This window comes from Setaria viridis, chromosome 1 (genome assembly GCF_005286985.2).
Source record: "Setaria viridis chromosome 1, Setaria_viridis_v4.0, whole genome shotgun sequence".
NCBI lineage: Eukaryota > Viridiplantae > Streptophyta > Magnoliopsida > Poales > Poaceae > Setaria > Setaria viridis.
This window is the reverse complement of record NC_048263.2, coordinates 32069595-32093226: the sequence shown is the minus strand read 5'-3', so window position 1 is coordinate 32093226 and position 23632 is coordinate 32069595. Positions and strand designations below refer to the sequence as shown.

Genomic DNA, 23632 nt, shown 5'->3' with positions numbered 1-23632 from the left:
GATGCATAGTTTCTAGTTTGGGAGAGTGCATGACAAGCTAGTGAATTTGCCTCCATTTATAAGTTTGGTTTTGTATTGTCTCAAACCCAGTTAACCAAACTGTTTCAATAGTGTATTTTAGATAAAACCGTTTCACAATACTCTCTCCGTTTCTCAATATGTTTGTTCATAGCACACCATGTTCACCCAACTAAGAAAATACTATTCCAGGCAAAGTCAACACGAAATGACCGTCCATACATACGCCATGAGAATTATAATTCATCCGCCAGTGAACGAACATTTTGGTCTAAGGTTATAATGGACAAACGACATAGCGAATGGAGGGAGAGTAAGTAAATCAACATGCTACAAAATCGTTGCAGGTTTCTCTTAGGCAATCTTGGGGCTGAATTAGAGCCCGTGGATAGGACCGGGCCATTAGCAAAAACTCGCAAATCTAATAAAAAGTTTATGAGAGTTCATTTGGCGGCCCATACAAGATTACTGGGCTTGTTAGGGCCATTTCATACGCTCGGCCCAACGTTGTCCTATCTTGCCGCAAAATAAAGAAACGGGGGGAAGAACCGCCCAACACGACCGGCGGTGGCAGCAGCGGGAACACCTCACCACGTCGTCTTCGTGGCTCGCACACCCCCTGTACAAGGCTACAATGAACAAAGAGCATTTCGTCCGTCCAGACACGCCCATGAGAATAGGAGGGAGGACACGCCCAGGAGGCAGGTTCTCACAGAGGTGGCACGTACGAGGGCATCACCACCCTGTCCCCAAGCTAAATAAAACAAGCTTCGCTTTGACCTTGTCCGTGCGGTTTACAGCCCTCGCACCTCCTATCTTTGCTCCGGAGCTCACGCCCGCCCTGTCCTTTAAAGCATTCATCTCCATCTTGTTCGCGAGACGTCAACGTTTTCTTCCTCTCCGGATCCAGCGAACCTCTCTTATCTCCTCCACCCGCGTCGTTCGTTTGCTCGTCGCCAGCCGGCCGGGGACGCGGGTGCCTGAAACGAGAGGCAAGCCAGGCATAGGAGCCGGGGGAGAGAGGCTTTGCTCGCCGGCGTCTTGACAGCTAGGTCGCCATGTCTTTCACCGGCACGCAGGACAAGTGCAAAACCTGCGACAAGACGGTGCACTTCATCGACCTCCTCACCGCCGACGGCGTCTCCTACCACAAGACATGCTTCAAGTGCAGCCACTGCAAGGGCACCCTCTCGGTACGTTTGCATACATGGCCGAAACTCTGTCCTAGTACATTTGCATTATTAGAAAGAATCAGTTCTTTTTATGTGTTCTTTTAAAAAATGTACGCTTGCATCCCCTATAGATCAGCAGCTACTCTTCCATGGATGGTGTCCTGTACTGCAAGACCCACTTTGAGCAGCTCTTCAAGGAGACAGGGACATTCTCCAAGAAATTCCAAGGTGATGCCGTAACAGAAATCAGAAAACAATTCAACCAAATGCTATAACAGAGTACCTTCTCGAGCATTCTGATATTTTTTTCTTGTGTCATTCAGGCGGTGGGTCTTCGAACAAGAGCGACCAGGTACGGTTCAGCAAATTCTGCTTATACTGATTATTCAAATTTCACAAGTTCTAGAATCATTTCTGGTCTCATCATCAGTAGTAGTTGAATAATATTTACACTGCGAAATCGAATCTTTTCTTCAGGCAAAAGCACCGAGCAAGCTATCGTCTGCATTCTCTGGAACTCAAGATAAATGCGCAGCGTGCCAAAAAACTGTGTATCCATTAGAAAAGGTACAGAAATGATGTTCTGTTACTCTGACAAAGCAGCACATGATAGCAGGCTGTCAAAGATCTGTAAAAGAAATCAGTTTCATTATCTGATGAAATCTCTCCCTCTCTTTTACCCTACCCTCACAAATACGCATGCAACAACTTCGCATTTCAATATAAAGTTCAGGCCGGCTCCTTGCCTGCTGTAGTTGGTCCTCACAAAAACATTAGTTGATGGAACCAAAGCTGTCACAAAAGCATTGCTTCCTCTCCTACAGTCCTCATCCCATGAAAACAACAACAACAACTAATGTTTGCACACCTCATCATCTTGTGTTCAGATGACGTTGGAAGGCGAGTCGTACCACAAGAGCTGCTTCAAGTGCTCGCACGGGGGCTGCATCCTGACCACCTCCTCCTACGCCGCGCTCAACGGCATCCTCTACTGCAAGATCCATTTCTCGCAGCTGTTCAAGGAGAAGGGCAGCTACAACCACCTCATCCAGACGGCGCAGACCAAGAAGAACGAGGCCGCGGAGGCTGCGCCGCCGGAGGCACCGGCGGATGCAGGGGTGGCGGAGTAGGAAGCGCCCCCCACAAGCGGCAAAGAACAACCGTTACCTGTGAAGCAAAGAAAAATAGAACCATCCCTATATACGCGATCTCCTCAATTTTCAGCTAGTAGTTTGCAAATATATGTTCTTCACTTGTTCTGCCTCTGACAGCTTGGTTTTTTTTGTCAGTCTGGGATTGTAACACATGCATGTTGAATTGCTTATTCTGTACTATATGATGAGGCTCTCGATTCATGATGATGAAATGAGAGTATTGGTGTTAAGATTCTTCTTCATTCCTAGTCCATTTCTTTCCATTGCACGAGGTTTTGCTTGATGTCCCATGAAAATGACTGATGAAAGAGAGGAGGCTTACCATAACCTTTTTTGAAGATCTTTTAGACACTATTTTTTAATATCTTTACTTATGTAAAAGAGTGAATGCAATTTATCAAGTTGACTAGAAATACGTACATGGAAAAAAGATCAACACCAAACCAGTCTATTCAAAAGAAAGTTCATCTCTTCTCTTAAAGTAGCTAGTCTAGCTTAATTTTACATTGACAAGAAACACCACATAGCAAAGTAGCAAGCGCGGTCCAAGTATTTGAACAGTCAAAAGTGCCATACATTAAACTCCTTACTAATAATATATAATTACTAGTTTACTACCTCCAGTCAATAATGCTTGAGTACTTGACGTTCAGAAAAGCAGCAGAACTACTCCCTCCGTTCCAAATTATACGTTTTGACTTTTCTAGGTTCATAGATATTATTATGCACCTAAACATACACTATATTTAGATGCATAATAATATCTATGAACCTAAAAAAGCTAAAACGACTTACAATTTGGAACAGAGGAAGTAAAAAATAAACTGCTTTGCTGGTCTGAATTCTGAAACGTCAAGTTTTTGTGACTGGAGGGAGGTACATACATAAACACAAATAACATGCATTAGTTGCAAAGAATTGTAGCACCACACCCATGCCGTATATAGCATCATTTTCCGGTTGATTACCAATATTACTGCCTGTAATGATCCACGTAGTTGCAAGCATATTACACGAATGGCGCGACCTCTGTGCGGTTCAAGAAACCACCAGTCATGCCTCCCTTTGGCGCCAGCGCCATCATGAGAGCTCCCCTTGCGCCCTCCTCGACTGTGAGATCTCCAACTTGAAAGCTCATGTCTGTTTGGACAAAACCAGGATGCACGCAATTGATGCACAACGACGGATGTTCCTTTGCAAGGATCCTGGAATAAGCATTCATAAGAGCCTTGGACACTTTGTATGCAATGAACCCTCCTTCCGTAGGCCATCCACGACGCTCCACTTGGCCATCCTTGAAGTCTTTGAGGAACAATTCAGACAACTCGTCCAGTCTCTCTTCAGACAAGTTGTCGATGTTGCTGAGCTCCTGTTTGAGTTCCTCTCCACGGAAAAACTAGAGCAGGATGGAAAGTTGGAAACGTTATTGTTCTATTCTGCAATGTTTTGAACTTATCCTCATTTACAAATATAAATGATGAATTTGATTATATTTTAAAGATAGATGAGTTTTAAGATAACTGTATTTCTTGTAGGTAGTTACCCTGAGCAGTCCATAGCGAGATGATATGTTAACGATTCTTCCATGGGATGAGAACCGTAGGAGAGGAAGCAATGCTTTTGTGACAGCTTTGGTCCCATGATAGTTGGTCCTTAAGCACTCTTCTGCTTGTTTGTAAGGTTCCGTCATGTGCTTTCTGATTCTATCAACCCTCTCCTTGAGTTCCATGCCGGCGACCTATTTCCACACAAGAAAAAATATTTGTTTCTTGTACAGTTAGGTACTACTCTCAGATAGTAAAACTTTGTCTTTTTTCTTTGTAAATATGTACACTAAAACTCAGTTTGAGGATTGCATGCTGAGAAGTTACTGGTTTTTACCATACTAAAATTTCTCTTTTAACTAACCTCTTGCCGAAAAGTTTCTGGGTTGCCAATCTCACTTGTCGTCCCAGCAATTGCTGCATTGTTGACCTGTAAAAGCATAAAACCGACAAGCACCAGTAATGCAAAGCTAAAATCAGAAATTAAATCCCCATCACAAGCTCTGTATATAGCACATGTATGAACTATACATATATTGATTGCAGTGCAAGAATACGTCCATACCAATATATCCAGCTTGCCAAACTTCTCCTTGATGAAATCAGCTAAACGCACAGCGCTCGACGGATCGCTGACGTCCAGTTGATGAAACAGGACGTTGGATAGCCCAAGCGTGCCAAGGATGCTGACTGCTTCGGCACCCCTCTTCTCATCCCTTGCTGTCAATATTACCGTGACTCCATTGGAAGCCAGTTGCCTGCATATTTCCAACCCGATTCCTCTGTTCCCTCCTGTAACCACAGCGACCCTAGAAAACAAAGAAAAAATGACACATCAAGATCACAAATGGCATGTGAAAAAAAATCATAAATGAATTAGACGTTGCTTATATAGTGCTACTGCCAAAGAGATCTGATGCTCACTCCTTAACAGATTGGTTGCCGGTGTTTCCTTCCATGTGCAATAACGGAGAGCTGATTCTTGCGCCAAGATGATGTTAAAAGCCAGGTGAGTAGTAGAGATTACAGAGTGGATGAGACGCGAGTTGGGTCACTGAACTTGGAGGATCCAGTCCACATATATAGGTGCCGGTGGTCTGCATGTTTCGAGGCTCTGCTTGCCTGTTTGAGGTCACCCCTCTCGTCACTGGCACTCTGGCAGTATGGTCGTATCGCTTTCATCTTCTTGACCTATACATGGCTTTTCCATTGAAAGTTTTCCTCGATGATCTGAAAGAAAAAATATTTCCCGCTGAACATCACCATGTAGGGCCGGGACGACGTCACCGCTTCCGTCACATGTGCTTAGTGGTGTCTTGCTAGAAAGAATTCTAGCTTTCTGAAGGAGGCCTGATCTAAGAAACGCCGAACCGGTTCTGCTAAGCAGGATCACGCGAGTCACCGTCACACCAACGTGGTGCCCTTCCTCCGAGTCTCCAACCGTCACAGGTACGCGCCATTGGTATCCCCAATCCTAGAAAAGTTGACTACCCTGTAATCACGTGCCGTGCAAAACTGTCAAATATTTGTTAACGGTGTCGATGGCCTATCAAAAAGGTACTCGGTCTGGTCCATACTCTATCTGAAAATTTAGGACCAATTTAATGCTTCAAATTTGCAGTTTGAAAAATTGGGGACCTGAATGAAAATCTGAGACAAGTCTGAGGAATAAAAAAAAATGCCAAACCATTCTCTCCAAACGAAAGTACACGTCTTTTCTCCAAGCAGACAGTAGCAACTTTGAGTTTGTATAAACAACAGAAAAAGCCACCACGTATGGCGAAGTAGCAGCCATGTATTGATAGTCAAAAGTGAATGAAAATCTGAGACAAGTCTAAGGAATTAAAAAAAAAGCCAAAACCATTCTCTCCAAACGAAAGTAAACGTCTTTTCTCCCAGTAGACAGTAGCAACCTTGATTTTGCATAAACAACAGAAAAAATTCACCAGCATAGAGCCATGCATTGAATAGTCAAAAGTGGATAAAAATCTGAGAAGTCTAAGGAATTTTAAAAAAGCCAAAAGCATTCTCTCCGAAGGGAAGTTTTCTCCTGATAGACAGTAGCAACCTTGATTTTGCACAGACAACCGACAAAAGCCACCACGTATAGTGAAGTACTCCCTCCGTCCCAAAAAGAATGCAACTCTGAAAAGTCAACCAATTTTAAATTTGACTAAATTTACAAAAAAATACTAACATTTATGGTACGGAATAAATATCAATAGATTAATCATGTAATATATTTTCATACAAAATCTATTTGGAGACGTGAATGTTAGTATTTTTTATAAATTTGGTCAAATTTGAAATTATTTTACTCCTCGAGACGTAAGAGTTGCATTCTTTTTGGGACGAAGGGAGTAGTAACCATGTAACGAATAGTCAAGAGAACCTTCTTAATAACTCTTTTCTTGTACAGAAGTGTAAGATCAGTTCCGGTGGAAATGCAAAGCTGCATGAAATTTTAGTGCTACTGCCTACTCAGCACTCTTTTCTAACAAAATGGTGCGAGTAGCTTGCACGCATTACATGAAGGATGCAACCTCTGTGCAGTATATGTACGCGCCAGTCATTCCTCCCTTTGGCAAGAGGGCCATCATAAGAGGTCCTCTTGCGCCCTCCTCAACCGTCAAATCTCCATCTTGAAAGTTCATGTCCGTCTGGACATAGCCAGGATGCACACAATTGATACAGAGTGATGGATGCTCCTTGGCAAGGATCCTGGAATAAGCATTCATAAGAGCCTTGGACACTCTATACGCACTGTACCCTCCATCCGTTGGCCATCCACGAGGCTTTAGTTGGCCATCCTTGAAGTCCTTGAGGAACAATTCTGACAGCTCATCAAGTCTTTCTTCAGATAGGTTGTCGACATTGTTGAGCTCTTGTTTAAGTTCCTCACCACGGAAAAACTGGAGCAAGATAGAAAGAATAGTGTTTTGCAATTGTTTAACGATGGGATTAAGTTGTTGATGCAAATGTAGATACTGTATTTTATTCTATTTTAAAGATGGCTACTTGTCATTTTTCTAAAGGAAGTTTACCCTCAGTAGTCCATAACGAGATGACATGTTAATAATCCTCCCATGGGATGAAGATAGGAGGAGAGGAAGCAGTGCTTTTGTGACAAATTTGATCCCATGATAGTTTGTCCTTAAGCATTCTTCTGCTTTCTCATAAGGCTCCGTGGTGCGCTTTCTGATCCATTCAAGCCTTTCCACGGGATCAATGCTTGCAAGCTGTTTTCATGCAAAAAGAAAATGTCTCCTTTAAACGTGTGAGCTATTTTCTAGACGAAAAATAATAAGAAACAGATACTAGGTGCTCTCTTTTAGTGAAACTTCTGTTTTCCTGGAAAATATGTATATTAAAACTTTGAAGGAACAAGGTTAGATGATAAGTGCGTATTGCTGGGAAGTTACCTCATGCCAAAAGGTTTCTGGGTTGCCGATCTCTGTTGTCGTCCCAACAGTTCCGGCATTGTTGACCTGCAAAAGAAGAAGACCGATGATGCAAGATGAAATCAGCACATGAATCTTCAGTTACTGAAAAAACACAGAAATTCCTGATCATCACATCTTCTTAATTATGTCGCTTTGCTGATCATTGAGTCTCTGATAACATCTCACATGAACTAACCACATCAATCCTGAAGCTATTTTCAGCTTTCAAATGTCAGATCGCCTATACGATAGTACGGCCATTACTGTTCTGTTCTGTCCGAACGCATCGGACTGCCCGATGATGGATGTGTATCTAGTTGCAAGCTGAACTTATTGGTTTCCCGGCCAACTTCAGATTTTTTTTATTTAAACTGGTATGTCGATGAGTACTGGAGCGTAAATAGATGGGTGAAAGCAGTTGGGAGCGTATGAATTGCTGTCCTCTTCTTCAGGGTATTCTTTGATGCTTTCCAACAATGCAGGTGGGCGCCTGTAGTTAGAGTTGCAGTTTGCACACGCAAGAAATCAGGGGGTCTTTTTGCTGTGATCAAGATGGTTCTGTTTTAGCTGAAGCTGGAGCTTATTCTATATATAAGAGAGCATTTTTTGAAGGTCTTATTGTCTCTTGGCCATTGTTCAAATCAATCATATTGCTATTGTCACTGTCGACAGTAGACCTTTCGTGCTTTCATTCAGTGGATGGTTGCCACTGACAAATATCTTCCTTCAGTTCCCATTGGTAAAGTTCTCCCAGGACCAGAGCCATGGTGGCACAAGTAAAATGGCTCTGTCGGGGAACATTATCAAAGGATTATAGTTAGCTTAAACAGATCAGTAAACTTTTTAATAATCTATAAAGATCGGTAAGAATATTATTTCAAGTTATAAACATATTATTGTTAGTTCAAGCAGACAGCAAACCTCTAGGCACAACTTGATATTGGTTGTCTCTTGTTTTGAATGGTGAATGTATTTCAAAGTATTTGATCTTAATAGATTAATTCGATAAGCATTTTTTCCTTCAAAGATTAAATTCCCACTCCTCCGCTGGGTTGCATAGAATTTTTAATAATCTGAAGTTGTTAACAGTACCTTTTCTATTCAGTTTGCACTACAACAGGAGACATATTTCCAAGTAAGTTTATTGTCTGTTCTTCACTTTGCAGGATACGAGACCTGATGTTTTCAAGATGAAACATGTTTAGTCAGCAAAAGTTCACTGGAAATGATCGGTCATTCTATGATAACCCTCTCTACAGATTTCGCATTTGCAAAAGTTGAGCTAGAAATATGAACAAACACTGCAAACAAAGGGAGTACAGGCTAAATGAAGTATTATGATTGGACTGACAAAAAAATGTCTTACAAAACTCTCACATCTGTCAGTTGTTGGCCACCTAGTCATGCTTATTTTAATTAATTTATTGGCTAGGAGTAGATTTGGGAATAAGTAAAAAAAGAACCACGAATGAGCTGCTTGATGAAACCAGACCAATATTCCCACTGCTTTCCCTTGCCACAAATCAAAGTAAGCACTAACTTATGATCTGCTTCTCTGGTAACATCTCACATGAACTAACCACATTAATCCATAAACTATTTTCGGCCTTCAAATGACAAATCATAATTTGGTTTCATAAACTAAGTTCAAAAATGGAAGTGTCTTGCAAGTCAATATAGTCCTGCCAGAACTCAGTGACAGTTTCATTTGGTTTCAAGGCAGTAAATGATATAGTCCAATTCAAGCAGCTCCCGTACCATTACTGTGCTTGTAGGTGAAACTATCATCAGTTCACTCAATCTTTTCACTTCACTGGACATCTTATTCAAGAACATTCAGTTTCTGATACTGCTGACGTGTAAGTTCCAATTCATATCTTTACTGAAAGTAAATGTGCTTCTACAGTTCTGGACAACAAATTGTGGTGTTCACTGGTCATCATATTCTAATTGGGGATCTACTTTAGCAAATCCAATGTAGCCCCCTTAAAGTTCCCTTACCCCATTAAAATTGCTAAGGATATGTAGCACCTTTTCTTTATAATTACCTAAAAGCGACCTTTTATGCAGTACAGTGACAGGAAGGTAATCACAATTGTGATCTGAGAGTGGTTGGCATATGCTTGTAATCTGTAACTAAAAGCAGATATTGGGTAAATAGCATATGCATCTTGGATATTTAAAAGATGCAAGAAGCATATGAATTGAAACGTCTGTATTCCGATGGTTAAAAATTCAGATTAAGAGTTTGTGTGCAGCTGTCCTACTATCATTTTGGAGATTCACAAAGTTTCTAGCATGGAACTAAAAGTAGACATTGGGCCTAGTACACAACAATATATTCCTCATTGTATTTCTTTTACTATACCATTTGTTACCTCAGTGTATTACAGGCCACCGGAGTACCATGCATAGATCACAGAAAGCTAAAGTTTAAAACTCACCACTCACCAGTATATCCAGCTTGCCAAACTTCTCCTTGATAAAATCAGCTGAACGTGCAGCGCTCGACGGATCACTAACCTCCAGTTGATGAAACACGACGTTGGATAGCCCGAGCGCTCCAAGGGCGCCAACTGCTTCAATGCCCCTCCTCTCATCCCTCGCTGTCAAGACCACCGTGACTCCACTAGAAGCCAGTTGCTTGCATATTTCCAGCCCAATTCCTTTGTTGCCTCCTGTGACCAAGGCAATCCTGGGAAAAAATGGAGAATTATGACATTATCAAATATCGCGAATACACATGCAAAATTATATGTTACACAAAGAGGGAATTTGAAACTGTACTAGAGTCATCACGGTACCCTTGTATGTTCTGTAAATGCAATTCAATACAAATTGCCAAGCATGTCTGTAATTAAAGAAGGAAAATACTCACTCTTTTCCTGGCAGGCTTTGTGCGATCCCGTCCATGTGTAACGAACAGCTGCCCCTGGAGAACTGGTCCATGGACAATAATTTGATTAAAATTTGAATAAGTATGATTAAAGAAAAAAAATCTAACAGAATGGTTTACATTTACTCTTTTAGTCAGCACCTCCCTTGCCCTGTTCCTAGACCAGCCCCTGGAGAGCTGGTCAACGGAGAGGAGGAAATATTTGGATTTGAGCTTTGGTAACATCCAAACAACAATCCACCCTATAGGCAAAGCTGAGATTATAATTAGAAAATGAAAGAAACCAATCAGGTCCAGATGGATCGCAAGGATTCTTTGCACATCCAAGCCGCAGGGAGCGAGGCGTGGCCAGCTCGCCTACGTGTCCTCCCACTCTCGCCGCCGGCTCCCTTGCCTAACCGCGTACGGCTCCTTCAGTATCTCGCGCTCAAGTGGCCGCCGGATGCGCCCCGACCGCCGCTTACCGGCCACGGCTGAGCCACTGCCCGACCTGCCGCTACTCCTACCGGCCGTCACCCACTGTTGCAGCCCTAACCACCACCGCTTCCAATTCCGCTGCGATCGATTTGAGGTGATTTGAACTGGATTTGGAGGGGATTTGGGGATCTAAACGACCTATGCCTGAGCTCGGGAGTTGCTCGGATGATGGAGAGCCTGACGGCCTGACAGAGAGAAATGTATGTCCTATTGTCGTTTTGTGTGATCTTTTTTTTCTCCTTTGAAATGCGTATGATATATGTGATTTTTTTTTTTGCTTTGGGAAAATTACAGAAAATCAGCGCATTGGGCGGTTTTTCAAATACCTAGCCACAAGTCACTTTCTTACCATTGAACACCTACATGTTTCATGTGTTTTCAAACACTCGTATGCTCGTTGACTAAGCGATTTAGTTGTTTTATATCTTTATATAGGTATAATTTTTTAGGCAAACCTTTATATAAGTAATTTGGCTTTTCTCTGTAAACTTGCTAAAGAGTTTTTTTCTAGATAGTAGTGTATTTCATCATCGAGATTAACCCATTTTATTTAAATTTCAATGTAATTAGTGCCTTGTGCGATTTTTCTACTCGGACAATATTTGGTAGAGCTACTGCAAGAATCAGAAGAGAATCATCTCTAGAGCTCTGCCAAACGTACCTAAGTGATTCTCTGCTGATTATGTGAAGTGATTCTTTGAAATGAACTAAGAGACTGGGAGCTGGAAAAAAGTAGATTCTCCTAATTCTGTGAAGTCATTCTCCATCCTTATTTTAAGAGTTTATGCTAAAGAATAAAAAAGAATCAGAATCACTTCTACAAGAGAATCAGCTCCCATAGAAAATCAGAATTAGATGGAGCTCTACCAAACAGACCCTTATCTCTGAAAAACTGTTTGTCGAGCTCCTGCTAGAATCAGCAGAGAATCGACTTTGGGAGCTCGGCCAAACGCACCCTAAGAGGTTAGCACAGCGCGGGAGGTGATCCCTGATCACATGACTGAGGCCAAGGGCGGGCCCACTTGTATTCAATGGTATTCAGTTGAATACCCATTATTTTTGCAAAAAAATTCATATATATATATATATATATATATAGTGTATTCTAGGTATATGTATGGAAAAATAAAAATAAAGAAGCTAACACAGTGAAACAAAACAAAAAAGCCCACCGAGAGCCACGTTCCCTTTCCTGGCCCAACTCACCACTCGGCCCACTCGCCACTCGACCTCCCATCCTCCTATTGCACGCACAGGCCAGGCCAGTAGGCCGCACAGGCGCACAGGCACAGCACGCGCACGCCACATCTAGGCCAGGCGCTGCTTCAAGCCTTCAACCCTAGCCCTAGCCGCCGCCGGCGGCGGTGGCGCCCGGCGGCCGGCGAGGCGGGCCAAGGGCGGAGCTCGGCAGCGGGGAGGGGGAGGGTAGAGCGCCACTGCGCTGGAGCTCGAAGGCCTACGCCGCCGCGCGGCGGTACCGCGACAGCCGCGCCACGCCGCCACCTACTAGACCGGGACGAGTGGACGGTCGGGCGGCCGGCGCTAGGCTGACGCTACTGGACCACCGTCCCCGACTCCAGGAGACTGCTCGACTCCCCATCCCTGACCGCGTCGGCATGTCCTGCTCTGGTCCATTCTCCATTGGTCCTGATTCTCTGATTGTTTGTGAAATTGTCAAATTGAGGTGAGCATTTCGCCATTTCCAATTGTTTCTGAAATTGGGATAGCAATTAGCACAACAACTTGCAAAATGCACTTTGATATGTTGATCATTAGTAGCTGGACAATTTCAAGTTGTGATCAATTTTATTAATCAATGATACTACCACTTAATTTTGTGTTATAAAACTATAATTTAGGCTGTCAAAATTTTTTCTTGCCATCTACAATTTTGAATACCTATGGTTCAAATTCTGCGCCCGCCACTGACAAAGGCAGCCCCGGTAGAGTGAGGGCATGGTAGAAGTGTTATAAGGAAGAAGAGAAGAGTGGCTATATAAGAGGGAGAAACAATAGGAGCCATCAGGTTAAGGTTGGAGGGTACAAAATTCGAGTGATATAGATGCATAATAATATCTATGAATCTAGAAAAATAAAAAATGACGTACAATTTGGAATGGAGGGAGTATTAAATAATGCATACAAGGGGTGTTTGGATACAAGGTGCTAAACTTTAACAGTGTCACATCGGATGTTCGGATGCTAATTAGGAAAACTAAACATGAGCTAATTATAAAACTAATTGCAGAATCCTGTGTTAATTCGCGAGATGAATCTATTAAGCCTAATTAATCCATCATTAGCAAATGGTTACTGTAGCACCACATTGTCAAATCATGAACTAATTAGGCTTAATAGATTTGTCTCGCGAATTACACTCCATCTGTGTAATTAGTTTTATAATTAGTCTATATTTAATACTCCTAATTAGCATCTAAACATCCGATGTGACGGATGTTAAATTTTAACACCCCAGAGCCAAACAGGCCCTAAAGCAAGATACTCCCTTCGTCCTAAATTACTATTCGTTTTACAAAACATAAATATATATTTAGGTGCACATCAGTGTATCTAGAAAAACTAACATGAATAGGTATTTGGGATGGACGGAGTATACGTGTAACAGTACGTTGCTAATCTCCAGGATTTAGACAAACGATGCCATCTCCGTGCGGTCGAAGTAAGCCCCGGTCACGCCGCCCCGCTCGGCGAGAGCGACCGCGACGGAGACGCTGGCGCCTTCCGCGGCCGTCAGGTTGCCCGTGTTGCAGTTCATCTCGGTCTCGACGTAGCCCGGGTGGACGCAGTTGACCCGCAGCCCGGCGTTCTCCCTCGCGAGGATCCTCGTGTAGGCGCACACGAGCGCCTTGGACGCCTGGTACGCCGCGTACACCCGGTCGGCCGGCCACCCGCGGCGCCCCAGCTCCCCGCGCTTCAAGTCCTCCACGAACAGCGCCGACAGCTCGTCCAGCCGCCGCTTGGTCAACGTGTCGATGCCGCTCAGCTCCCGCCGGAGCTCCTCGCCGCTGAAAAACTGGACCAATGAAAGAGCAGGAAGCATCGAGATTGGATTCTTTCGTAGATTATATATTTCTCTTCCAAGTGTCATGATCTGTGATGTCGTATCAGGGCACATACCCTGAGCAGCCCAAACGCTGACGTGACATTGATGATCCTTCCATCGGCAGAGGATAGGACGAGTGGGAGCAGCGCCTCGGTGACCTTTTTGGTGCCGTGGTAGTTGATTCTCAGGCACTCCTCTCCCTGCTGAGTGCTCTGCGTGGTCCGCTGCTTCAGCCATTCTGCAATCTCGTTCTGGTCCTTGCCTGAACTCTGTTTTGATGCAACCAAACTGCATGCTCTTCAGTGTTTAGCACCAAAAGTACTGACTAATAACATGCTAGTCCAGTTATACACGTACCATTATTTCCTTGACGGCCGCCTCGCCAACCTCCATCGTGACCCCCATGGTTCCTGCGTTGTTGACCTGTAGCACGTGAAGAAGTTATTAGAGCAACACGTCCAGCGTGCAACTAATCATACACGCACACCAAAGATGAGCTTCAGAAGTAGGAGTAACAGGCACGGGAGACTAGCTGTAGTTCATTTGTACATGGCAGGGTTAGCCGAGAAAGAGAGCGATACCAATACGTCGAGCTTGCCGAACTTGTTCCTGACGAAATCAGCCAGGCGAGCGGCGCTGGCGGGCTCCGTGATCTCCAGCTGGTGGAACACGACGTCCGGCAGCCCGAGCCCGCGAAGCCTGTCGACCGCCTCGGCGCCCCTCTTCTCGTCCCGCGCCGTCAGGACGACGGCGAGCCCGCTGGACGCCAGCTGCCGGCATATCTCGAACCCCATGCCCCTGTTCCCGCCGGTGACAAGGGCGACCCTGACCCCAAGTAAACAAGCCGATAGGTAAGGGCACGTCAAGACAGCAGGGAGTAAAGATGCAGTATTCAGCTGCTGCTGATCACTGATCAGACTGATTATGTTGTGTTCTTCCCGCACCTCTTCTCTGATGGCTTGGGGATCGCTTCTTCCATGATCTTGCCTGATCCGGCGCAGGAGAAGAGCAGTGGTAGTCGAGTGCATACGGGCGGGTTGGGCTTGAAACGATTGCATTTGCACTTTTGCAGCAGACAGGTGGTTCGTTCATGTACTGATGGTCGTTTGCAAAGCTCATGTTGACAAGAGGATGTCGGGTCAGTAGCACCAGGGTGCCGCTACTAAAATTCCTATCACGTTGAATGTTTAAATACTAATTAGGAGTATTAAATATAGACTAATTATAAAATCAATTGCATAGATGAAGGCTAATTTGCAACACGAATCTATTAAGCCTAATTAGTCCATAATTTAACAATGTGGTGCTACAGTAACATGTGCTAATGATGGATTAATTAGGCTTAATACATTCATCTCGGAAATTAGTCATAATTAACTCATATTTAATCCTCCTAATTAGCCTCTGAAGTGATATAATTTTAGTCCGAACTAAAAATACAAACACCCAGGGTAGCATCATGCATGAGCGCATCGCATATGTTCCCAAAGTTGAGTTTGCCAACCTCGAGTAGCTTTCCTCGCGCATTGGTTGATCCAGAAAACGTAACGTGGGCCACGTTCCAAACTTTAGGAAACTCGACTAGATTTTCAACGTCTCTGCTCGGTCCTTTGGGAAAAGTCAAACTCTTCAACAAGATCAGCAACACCGCAGTTTCTGATCCTGCGTTCTGTGCAACTCCGTGCTCACCAATATGCTGTGCGAAAACGAAGTCATACAGTATACGAAGTCACGGCAAATACATGTATAGCGGGGAATTTACTCGGAGCACACGTCAACAAGGCAGATAAATATTCATCACAAAGAACAACAGTGAAAACAAATGTAGCAGAAAACAATTCCGGTAAATAAATATTCATCACAAAGAACAACAGTGAAAACAAATGTAGCAGAAAACAATTCCGGTAATGCTACCATGAAGACATCCGAGCGGAGGGAAAAAAATCGGACACGGGTCCCATCACTCAACCTTATCCACCACACCCTCTCCTTATCCACCACATAGCTGCCCATCTCTCTCCCGTGATCTTTCTTCTTTATCCACACGAGCTCTCTCTATCTCCCTCTCTCCAAAGCTGGCCGGAGGAGCTGCTCCGCTGCGGAGGGAGTTGCTCCGTCGTGCGGCCGCTTGAGCGCCAGCCGCCGCTCCCCCGCGGCTAGGGGCCACCGGTGCGCCGCGGAGCCTCATCGTCACGGGCCACGCACGGCGCGTGGCGGGGCCGGCGGCGCATGAGCCTGGCAGGCACAAGCGCGAGCGGTGGGGCCGTCGGCATGTGAGGCCGGCGACGGCAGCAGCCAGCAAGTAAAGAGTCACGTGTGGGCAGAGGCGCGTGGTGGCAAGGCTGGTGGCGGTGGCAGCAAGTAGGTGCTAGCGAAGTGAGCATAGGTTGCTGTGTGCGTGGAGGGTAGCGGCGGGCGGCAGGCGCGGGGAAGACTCCATGGTGGCCACTATCATGCTCCAGGAGGAAGAAGACTCCACCATGAGAGGCACCAATCATCCATGTAGCATCAAGATTTTGTGATGTTGCAATAGGTATTTTGAGATGTTTTGAGTAGTGTTGGCTAATGTTGCAAGATTGATTTTTGAGATGTTCTATACTATGTTCAATTTTTTGATGTTACAATATTTAATCTGATATGTTACAGCAGTGACTTTTTTTATGTTGTATGGTTGATGATGATTTTTTTGACGAAGGTTGATGATGATTTTATTCTGGGTTTGGGATGTTGCAACTGTAAAATCGAGATGTTGCAATATATGATGTATGATGTTGTACAAGGTGTTGCGAGATGTTTTGGATTAAAGGAATTTTTCCAATGAAACGTTGATTGAAAAATTCACAAATGTTGCCATGGGCCTTTTTATGTGTTGAACTGTATTTTTAGAAATTTTATTCTTTACATGTTGCATGTAACATGTGACGTGACGCATGTTGTAGTGGGATTTTTTCTACTTCCCAGCCATTCGACGCCAGCGACCCGGATCGGATGTACGGATGCCAATGCATCGGGGCATATTAATTGAACCAAAGTACTAGCTTTCACCGTCGACTATTATCATTTGCCCTTCTAAAGACTAAAAGCCTACGGCTCGAAAACAACCGACACGGTCGCGCAGTTGAGGCCCAGATCCTCGAACGTCGCGCCGCCATCGGCCTGCACCGCCTCAAAGCCGCGGCCGACGAACCTCATGATCTGGAACGCCGCCTGCTCCGCCGCCGCCTCCCCTCCGCCACGCACGGCCGACCTGCAGAACGCGAAGAGCGACGCGACCCTCCGCCTGCAGCCGAACTCCTTGGGGACCATGCTGCCGTCGGGGAACCGTATCCTCAGCTTGTACATCTTCTCGCCTTCCATGGGCTCGTCGTCATCGACCATCTCGGCGGGTGGCTCAGCCTCGGGCGCCGGTACAGGCTCCTGCTCGCTGCAGCTGGCACCGGCAGGGGCAGCGTTCTTAGGAATTTCAGGTTTAGAGTTCTCAGTCGCCGCCGGTTCTTGTTCGACGGCTGCAGCGGCCGATGCAGATGAAGATGCCGGTTCTTGCTCGCCAGCTGCAACCGCAGGCGCGGATGTCCTCTTGACGAACTTGGGCACGGACATCGTGCTCGGCTTCTCTTTCGTGTATGCATCAACGTACTCCATGAACTCGTCGGGCGTCATGGGGCCGCTCCACTTGTTCAGCAACTGCCCCGTGATCGGGTCCAGGATCAGCACGGCGGGCAGCTGGTCGTCCTCGAGCCTGTAGAACGAACACACCTTCGAGCACTGGTCTAAGTAATGGAAGCTACTCGTGCTACTCCTCTTCTGGACCAGGAAGAGCATGAAGCTTTCTTTCACCGCATTCTTGACCTGCTCGTCCGACCACAAGTCCCGGTTGTGCAGCATCGACTGGAAGTGGCCGGCGCCGACGAGCGTCTGCAGGTTGACCAGCAGGAACCGGTCCTCCCTCGTCGCGCGTACCATGGCGTCGTGGAAGGATCCGACGAACATCAGGTCCACCGGAGGCTGGTACAGCGCGTGCAGCGAGTCCTGCTGCTGCTGCGGCTGCGCCGGCCGTGGTTGCTCCCCGGCATCCTCCGTGCCGTCTTCCTCTATAGAGGCGTAGTACGACGAGTCGTCTTCGTCCATCTCGAACCCGTAGTCGTCGACCTCGTTGTCACTGTAGCTCATGTTGTCGTCTAGGTTGCTGTCCTCTTCGCTGCTGCTGCTGCTATCTTCTTGCTCCGCATCGTCGTGGAACTCGCCGCTGTCGACGTCTTCCGCTCCGACGTGTCCGCCATCGCCGGTTTCCGCTTCTTCCCACCCGGTCGCTGCTATCTCGCCGGGTTCCGCCGCGATTCCCCACCCGGTCGCTGCTATCTCACTTAGTGCTTGCGCATGAAACGACGGCACCGGCGGCGGATACGGCTCCTCCCCGAACCCGATGTAGGGGGCGTCGTGGTTGCCGTAGTACGCATCGTCCTCGTACAATGCTTCAACGCGCGAGGGGATAGGAGCGCGCACGCCGTCGTCGCCGCCGAAGCCAGCGTCGTAGCTGTCGTCGTCCTCCTTCATCGCCACCTCCTCCTCGGGCGGGACCGGGGCGGACACGGCCGAAGGGCCGGCGCCGCCGCCGTCGCCGGAGTTGAAGTAGAGATTGATTGCTTCGTCCAGGTTCCAGCGGCACGAGCCGAGGTGCTGCACGGCGTAAGCCTGCGACTCGCAGGCCGTGATCTCCATGAACGTGGAGACCATTTGCTTGTCCATCTTAATTAGCTTGATCGGTGGGCGGCGGCCGGCGGCGCTCCCCCCTCACTCCTCCTGAACTAGGGCACGCAACGCCGCTCTTTTGATCGTTTTTTGGTACGTGTGGAGAAGGCACGGGGTTCGCCTTTTATTGCGCCACGTCTCGCCGAAACTGAGTACGAACTGGACTCCTGGGCCCCACATGAGTTCGACTGTTCGAGTCGGACATTAGAGCAGGTCCAATAAACTTGGCTTATAGCCAAGTCAAGTCATCAAAAAATAAGTTTAGAGTCCAATCTCTTCCCACATTCCAACACATACTTTCTTATTTATATGGACCCACTCGTCAGCTACCCTGCTATCTCATCTCTCCATCAAAAAAATGCACACGAGGGCCCCAGAAGCTGGAGCAAATGAACCACCCAGCAGCGCTGCTGCGTCTTGGAGGACGCGCTCAGCTGGTCGCTCATGCAAGCGCCGAGTGCCTTCTCTTTCTTGTTTTCTCTCTCTTCCACGTATATATTTGCTGAGTTGTCTTGGCGATTCGGCCACTCACGTATCCTGGACGTGCTCTTACCGTGTGCTTGTTACTGCGTCGGAGTGGGTTGGAACGGGTTCGACCCACTTCGACCCGTGTTTGGTTCAAGAGGGTGGGACTAAATCAGACCCAGTAGAAAAATATACCTCGTAGATGTGGGTCGAGTGCGTCCCTCCAAAACGAGCGATGCACTCGACTCGCATGGACGGCGTGCGCGTTTGTCCGTCCGCGCGCGTGCGTGGAACCGGCCTGGCGCGAGCGCGGGGAGGAGGAGGCCAGCGGGGAGGAGGTGGCAACCAATGCCAGGGTGGCGCAGAGGCGGCCGGGGAGGCAGGGGCGGCGCCAGATAGCGCGGAGGAGGAGGCGGGCGGGAACGAGGCTGGGTGGCGCGGAAGAGGAGACGGCGGGGGCCGGCGTTGGGGCGGCCGGGGAGGAGATGGCGCGGGGGTGGCTGGGCTGGGTAGGCGGGGGCCAGCTCGGGGCCGGCCGGGAAGGAGCCAGATAGAAGAGGAGGAAGAAGATGGAAGTGAGGGGGAAAAAAGAAGAGGATGACAGGTGGAGCTCACAACTAACGGTGTTAAAAGGACATCTATCCCAACCTTCTTAACCTCTTAAAAGACTGGGTCCAAACCATCCCTCTCACCCAAACACGAGCTGAGTTCACTCTAACCCACAAAAGGAGGGGTTGGCTCCGACCCGACCCACGTCGTCCCAAAATCAAATGCATGCTTATAGTCCCTGTCATGTTGAATATTTAGATACTAATTAGGAGTATTAAATATAGATTAATTACAAAACTAATTGCAACAGATGGAGGGTAATTCGTGAGACGAAGCTATTAAGCCTAATTATTTCGCGATTAGCACATAGTTACTGTAGCATCACATTATCAAATGGATTAATTAGGTTTAATAGATTCGTCTCACGAATTAGTTCGAATTTGTACAATTGGTTTTATAATTAGCATATATTTAATTCATATAATTAGTATCTAAATATTCGAATGCGACACGAATAAACTTTAATCTTTATTGGATGGCCCGGCGGCTTCGGGATCGAACCGTCCACAGTGAGCGCACGGGACCGTAGGCCGCTCAAAGTCCGAGACCGCGCGGTAGTCTCGGCCCACGCGGCCCTTGGCGCGCCGTGCCCGTGCCTCCCGCTCTAGCTGACGTGGCCGTGGCCACGCGACCGGCACCGGGCGCGGCATCGTCATGGTCGGCCGGCTCGCCGTGGTAACCAACACGTGGCCAAGCACGGGCGCTCTCCGACTCCAAGCAACACAGCAACGCAAAGGGGATCTGAAAGGAGATCCGAAAGTTCGATCCATCATCTCAGTTTACACGACTGTTTCAGGTGTTAAGCCCTCAATCATGTTTCTTTTGCTTCTTTACAACACAAGTATGAAACTAAACCGTGTTTATTAAAAACAGCAGACTGTCACGGCCCAACATGCCAGCACACCACACCCTTCTCGGAACTCGCAAACGTCAAACAGCTCAAAGTTGAGTCCGGAGTCACCCGGCTCGTCCCGCAGGGCGAGCACGACGGGCGGCTTGGCCCCCGCCTCCGCGGAGACGAGCCCCATGCCGTAGCTCATGCCGGTCCTCACGAAGCCCGGGTTGACGCAGCACACCACCAACGAGGGCTGCCTCCTGGCCAGCAGCCTCGAGTAGGCGTTCACCAGCGCCTTGGACGCCGCGTAGGCCGACGCCACCGGCGGTGGCAGCCAGCCGCGGGCGGCCAGGTTCCCGTCCTTGAAGTCGGTCAGAGGAAGGCGCAGGTTACTTCGTCGAGCTTCTCCTCTAAGAGGTTGTCGATGTCGCTTAGCACGTTAATGACCCCCTCGTTTGACATGAACCGGGAAAAGAAAAGCATTGCACAACGTTATTCGTTTTGTTGCTTTGATAAAACACGTAGAGGAACAGGATTGCGTAATGAATTTGTTCAAAATTTTGCACAAGTTTATATTTTTGCGAAAATTTCAGTGTCTGGTTTGGTGCAATTAGTTTTTGTTTTGGTTGGTGCTTAAGGTTACCTTAAGTTGAGTAACTCGTGAAGAAACATTCACGACCCTTCCTGAATTGGACAGGAGCACGGGGGATCAAGCAAGGGGGATCAAGCAAGTGGTAACGTCCTTTCTGCCGTTAAAATTTACATCCAGACACTCCTTGGCCAGCTCATAATTTTGTTGCAGACTTCCCAAGTAACCATCCACAAAAGTTCTTAAATCTTCCTGCAGAAAACATGTTAACACAACATATCTTAGCATACACGTATTTTTTTTTTTGCAAAATGTAAGGAATTATTCAGACTATTTGTTGAAGACTTGCCTCAGGATTCTGCTCTTGGATCCCTTTTAACCTTTCGACATCGATGGCTATCCCAACAATTACTGCATTGTTCACCTGAAGAACCCAAACAGCCAGACTGTGAGTGTAACAATTCACCTGAAGCTACCGCGCTAGAAAAGAAAAACTAAAACCTCCATTGTTGCACATTCAAAACCGCACACGACAGAAGCATATCAATGTGCGATTTGGACATGCTCTATAGTGCCACCGTGACATCACCCCGCTAGAAAAGCACTACACCTCCACTTTGTCCAGCTGCACCAACAACTTGGGCAATAGCAAAACCAAGCCAAAATCTCAACGCCATCGCATGCTCCTTGTTCAACTGAGTCTCCGACAGAAACACCACCACAGGCCTATACTGCTCCACCACTTCGCGGAGCTCTTGAACTGCCTCATGTTACCCGCAGCCCCGGCAGTTCACGCATAACAGATTCATTGTGCCCGGCGGGGGTTGTGGTCCACGACCTGTGCGATCCTGCATGAGATTTGTTTGTAGTCTTCTGCTTCTTCTGTACCTTGACATTGTCCTCAACCCGGTTCGAAGCATTTCCAAGTTGAGCGATGCGGTCAGTAACCAGCCCGACCGGCACCACAGCTACCTCAATGGCCGGCAAGTTTAGGTCTGGAGTAGCCCCTCCTTTGCCGCCTGACTTCCTTTTGCGTGGCACAAAGGTCTTCCTCGCATCTGTGCGTTCCTAGAAAAAAGGTTTGGCCGCCATCAGCCTCTTGTCCTCCGCCCTACCACCACCACCCCCTATGAGGGTTTTAAAGGTGAGGTAGCCTCCTCTCCCATCTCAGTACTCCTGGTTGTACCATCATTTGTCAACCTTTCGGCTGAACTGTGGTGCGAGGATGACGACTACTCCATAAACATTGAGTTGCCAAAAGGCTCCGCAGCAACTTGGCCAAAACTCTGCAGCTTTCCTGCCTTCTCTTCTAGTGCTCGGAGTTTCATCTCATAAGGGAGCTTCCCTAGTGCATTCTTCCTTGTTGGGTTGGGCATTCAAGTTTGGTATGCCCCATTCGTCCACACGAAAAGTAGTAAAAGGGGAGTTTTCAAACTGGATCTCAAACCAGTCCGGCGGCGCGTCCCTACTCGTTTTGAGTAGTACATCCCTATGCAAAGGTTTGTCGATCTCCACTGCAACTCATACGCGCAGAAATGGTCCACTTGCATTGCCATCTGAATCCACGTCCAGCTTGATTACCTTGCCAACGAGGCCCGCAGCCCTAGCACCCCTCCTCTCGTTCATCCAGCCGAAAGGGAGATTTAGAATCCTCACCCACATCTCCATTCACTCAAAATTGACATCGGATGGTTTTAGGGTTTCATCGTAATCCTGCAGCACCACAGCATGGCGCCCCACCATCCACGTCGATCCTTCCACCGCCTTCTTCTTGTCTGTTGGATCAACGAACTCCGCGATGAACAGATTCTCAGCTCTATCTTCGGCAGACCAAAACTTGAGACCGAACGGGTTACCCCAAGCCGGCCTCATTGCACTTCTAATGGTCAAGATGTGCAAGGTTGTAGGGGAGAGAACCTTGCTGATCACCACCCACTGCATGCCACCATGGCCTTCCTCGTTCTCCTTATCACTTAGGGCAGCAACATCACCCTCATCTCGTGTGAGATTGAGCTTATCCAGGAGATCTGCCACATGCGCCTCATCTCCCCCAGAGTGTCCCAATCCAGATCGCGATCCACTAGCACCAGCTGTCGCCATGAGCGTCAGCAGCGGTGGCGGGAAAAGGAAAATCGTGGCACCGACGAGGACGATCGGCCACAAGGCGATCCAACTAGGGTCCTAAGTGGCTCGCTGTACCCAAGAGGAATTAGGGTTTTGTGGACGTCGGCGCAAGAGTAGCTAACCGACGGTTTGTGGGTGGCCGCGGGTGACGGGGAGTCACCAGCAGGGCATCACGCCGCAGACGGGGTGTCCACGGTGAGGCAGCAGAGAGCTCGTCGGAGGTGACGAGATCTAGGTCAGGGTCACAATCGTCTTCTTCGTCGCCTGTATCGTTAGGTTCCGGGAAAAGTGGGGCAGTTGTTCCATCACAAATAAACCCACAGTTGCTTTGGTGATTAAGCGCAACTCGTGAAGAAACATTCACGAACTTTGTGCTATTGAAATTTACATCCAGACACTCTTGGCCAGCTCATAATTTTGTTGTAGACTTCCCAAGTAACCATCCACTAAAGTTCTTAAATCTTCCTGCAGAAAACATGTTAACACAACATAT

General features: G+C 47.2%; 5 protein-coding genes across 6 annotated transcripts; 1 reads left to right on the top strand and 4 right to left on the bottom strand.

The window, feature by feature from the left end:
• Window positions 1–707: 707 nt before the first annotated feature.
• LOC117863975 (LIM domain-containing protein PLIM2b) lies at window positions 708–2586 on the top strand. The gene is made up of 5 exons (XM_034747928.2): window positions 708–1211; window positions 1322–1418; window positions 1514–1542; window positions 1668–1757; window positions 2078–2586. Exons 1-5 carry the CDS (start codon window positions 1077–1079, stop codon window positions 2318–2320), a joined length of 594 nt encoding a protein of 197 aa, XP_034603819.1. The 5' UTR covers window positions 708–1076; the 3' UTR covers window positions 2321–2586.
• A 700-nt stretch (window positions 2587–3286) lies between these two features.
• On the bottom strand, window positions 3287–10946 carry LOC117863961 (uncharacterized). The gene is made up of 10 exons (XM_034747903.2): window positions 10348–10946; window positions 10210–10271; window positions 9783–10026; window positions 7311–7376; window positions 6933–7127; window positions 6418–6800; window positions 4454–4697; window positions 4253–4318; window positions 3888–4082; window positions 3287–3740 (listed from the first exon to the last, which is right to left on the bottom strand). The coding sequence occupies exons 1-10, from the start codon at window positions 10450–10452 to the stop codon at window positions 3354–3356; spliced, it is 1947 nt and encodes a 648-aa protein (XP_034603794.2). The 5' UTR covers window positions 10453–10946; the 3' UTR covers window positions 3287–3353.
• Window positions 10947–12745: 1799 nt separating this feature from the next.
• Window positions 12746–14915, bottom strand: LOC117844231 (salutaridine reductase). Of its 2 annotated transcripts, none has more exons than XM_034724986.2 (5): window positions 14713–14915; window positions 14350–14593; window positions 14126–14191; window positions 13843–14056; window positions 12746–13738 (listed from the first exon to the last, which is right to left on the bottom strand). In XM_034724986.2, the coding sequence occupies exons 1-5, from the start codon at window positions 14745–14747 to the stop codon at window positions 13338–13340; spliced, it is 960 nt and encodes a 319-aa protein (XP_034580877.1). In that variant the 5' UTR covers window positions 14748–14915; the 3' UTR covers window positions 12746–13337. The 2 variants fall into 2 exon arrangements, with proteins under 2 accessions (XP_034580877.1, XP_034580882.1); XM_034724991.2 differs by having other exon boundaries at window positions 13843–14037.
• A 1937-nt stretch (window positions 14916–16852) lies between these two features.
• LOC117855899 (putative plant UBX domain-containing protein 14) lies at window positions 16853–18595 on the bottom strand. The gene has a single exon (XM_034738299.2). It carries the CDS (start codon window positions 18512–18514, stop codon window positions 16853–16855), a length of 1662 nt encoding a protein of 553 aa, XP_034594190.1. The 5' UTR covers window positions 18515–18595.
• Window positions 18596–20454: 1859 nt separating this feature from the next.
• LOC117855878 ((+)-neomenthol dehydrogenase) lies at window positions 20455–22683 on the bottom strand. Its single transcript, XM_072291412.1, has 4 exons — window positions 22543–22683; window positions 21365–21439; window positions 21190–21267; window positions 20455–20787 (listed from the first exon to the last, which is right to left on the bottom strand). The coding sequence occupies exons 1-4, from the start codon at window positions 22681–22683 to the stop codon at window positions 20455–20457; spliced, it is 627 nt and encodes a 208-aa protein (XP_072147513.1).
• Window positions 22684–23632: the final 949 nt, after the last annotated feature.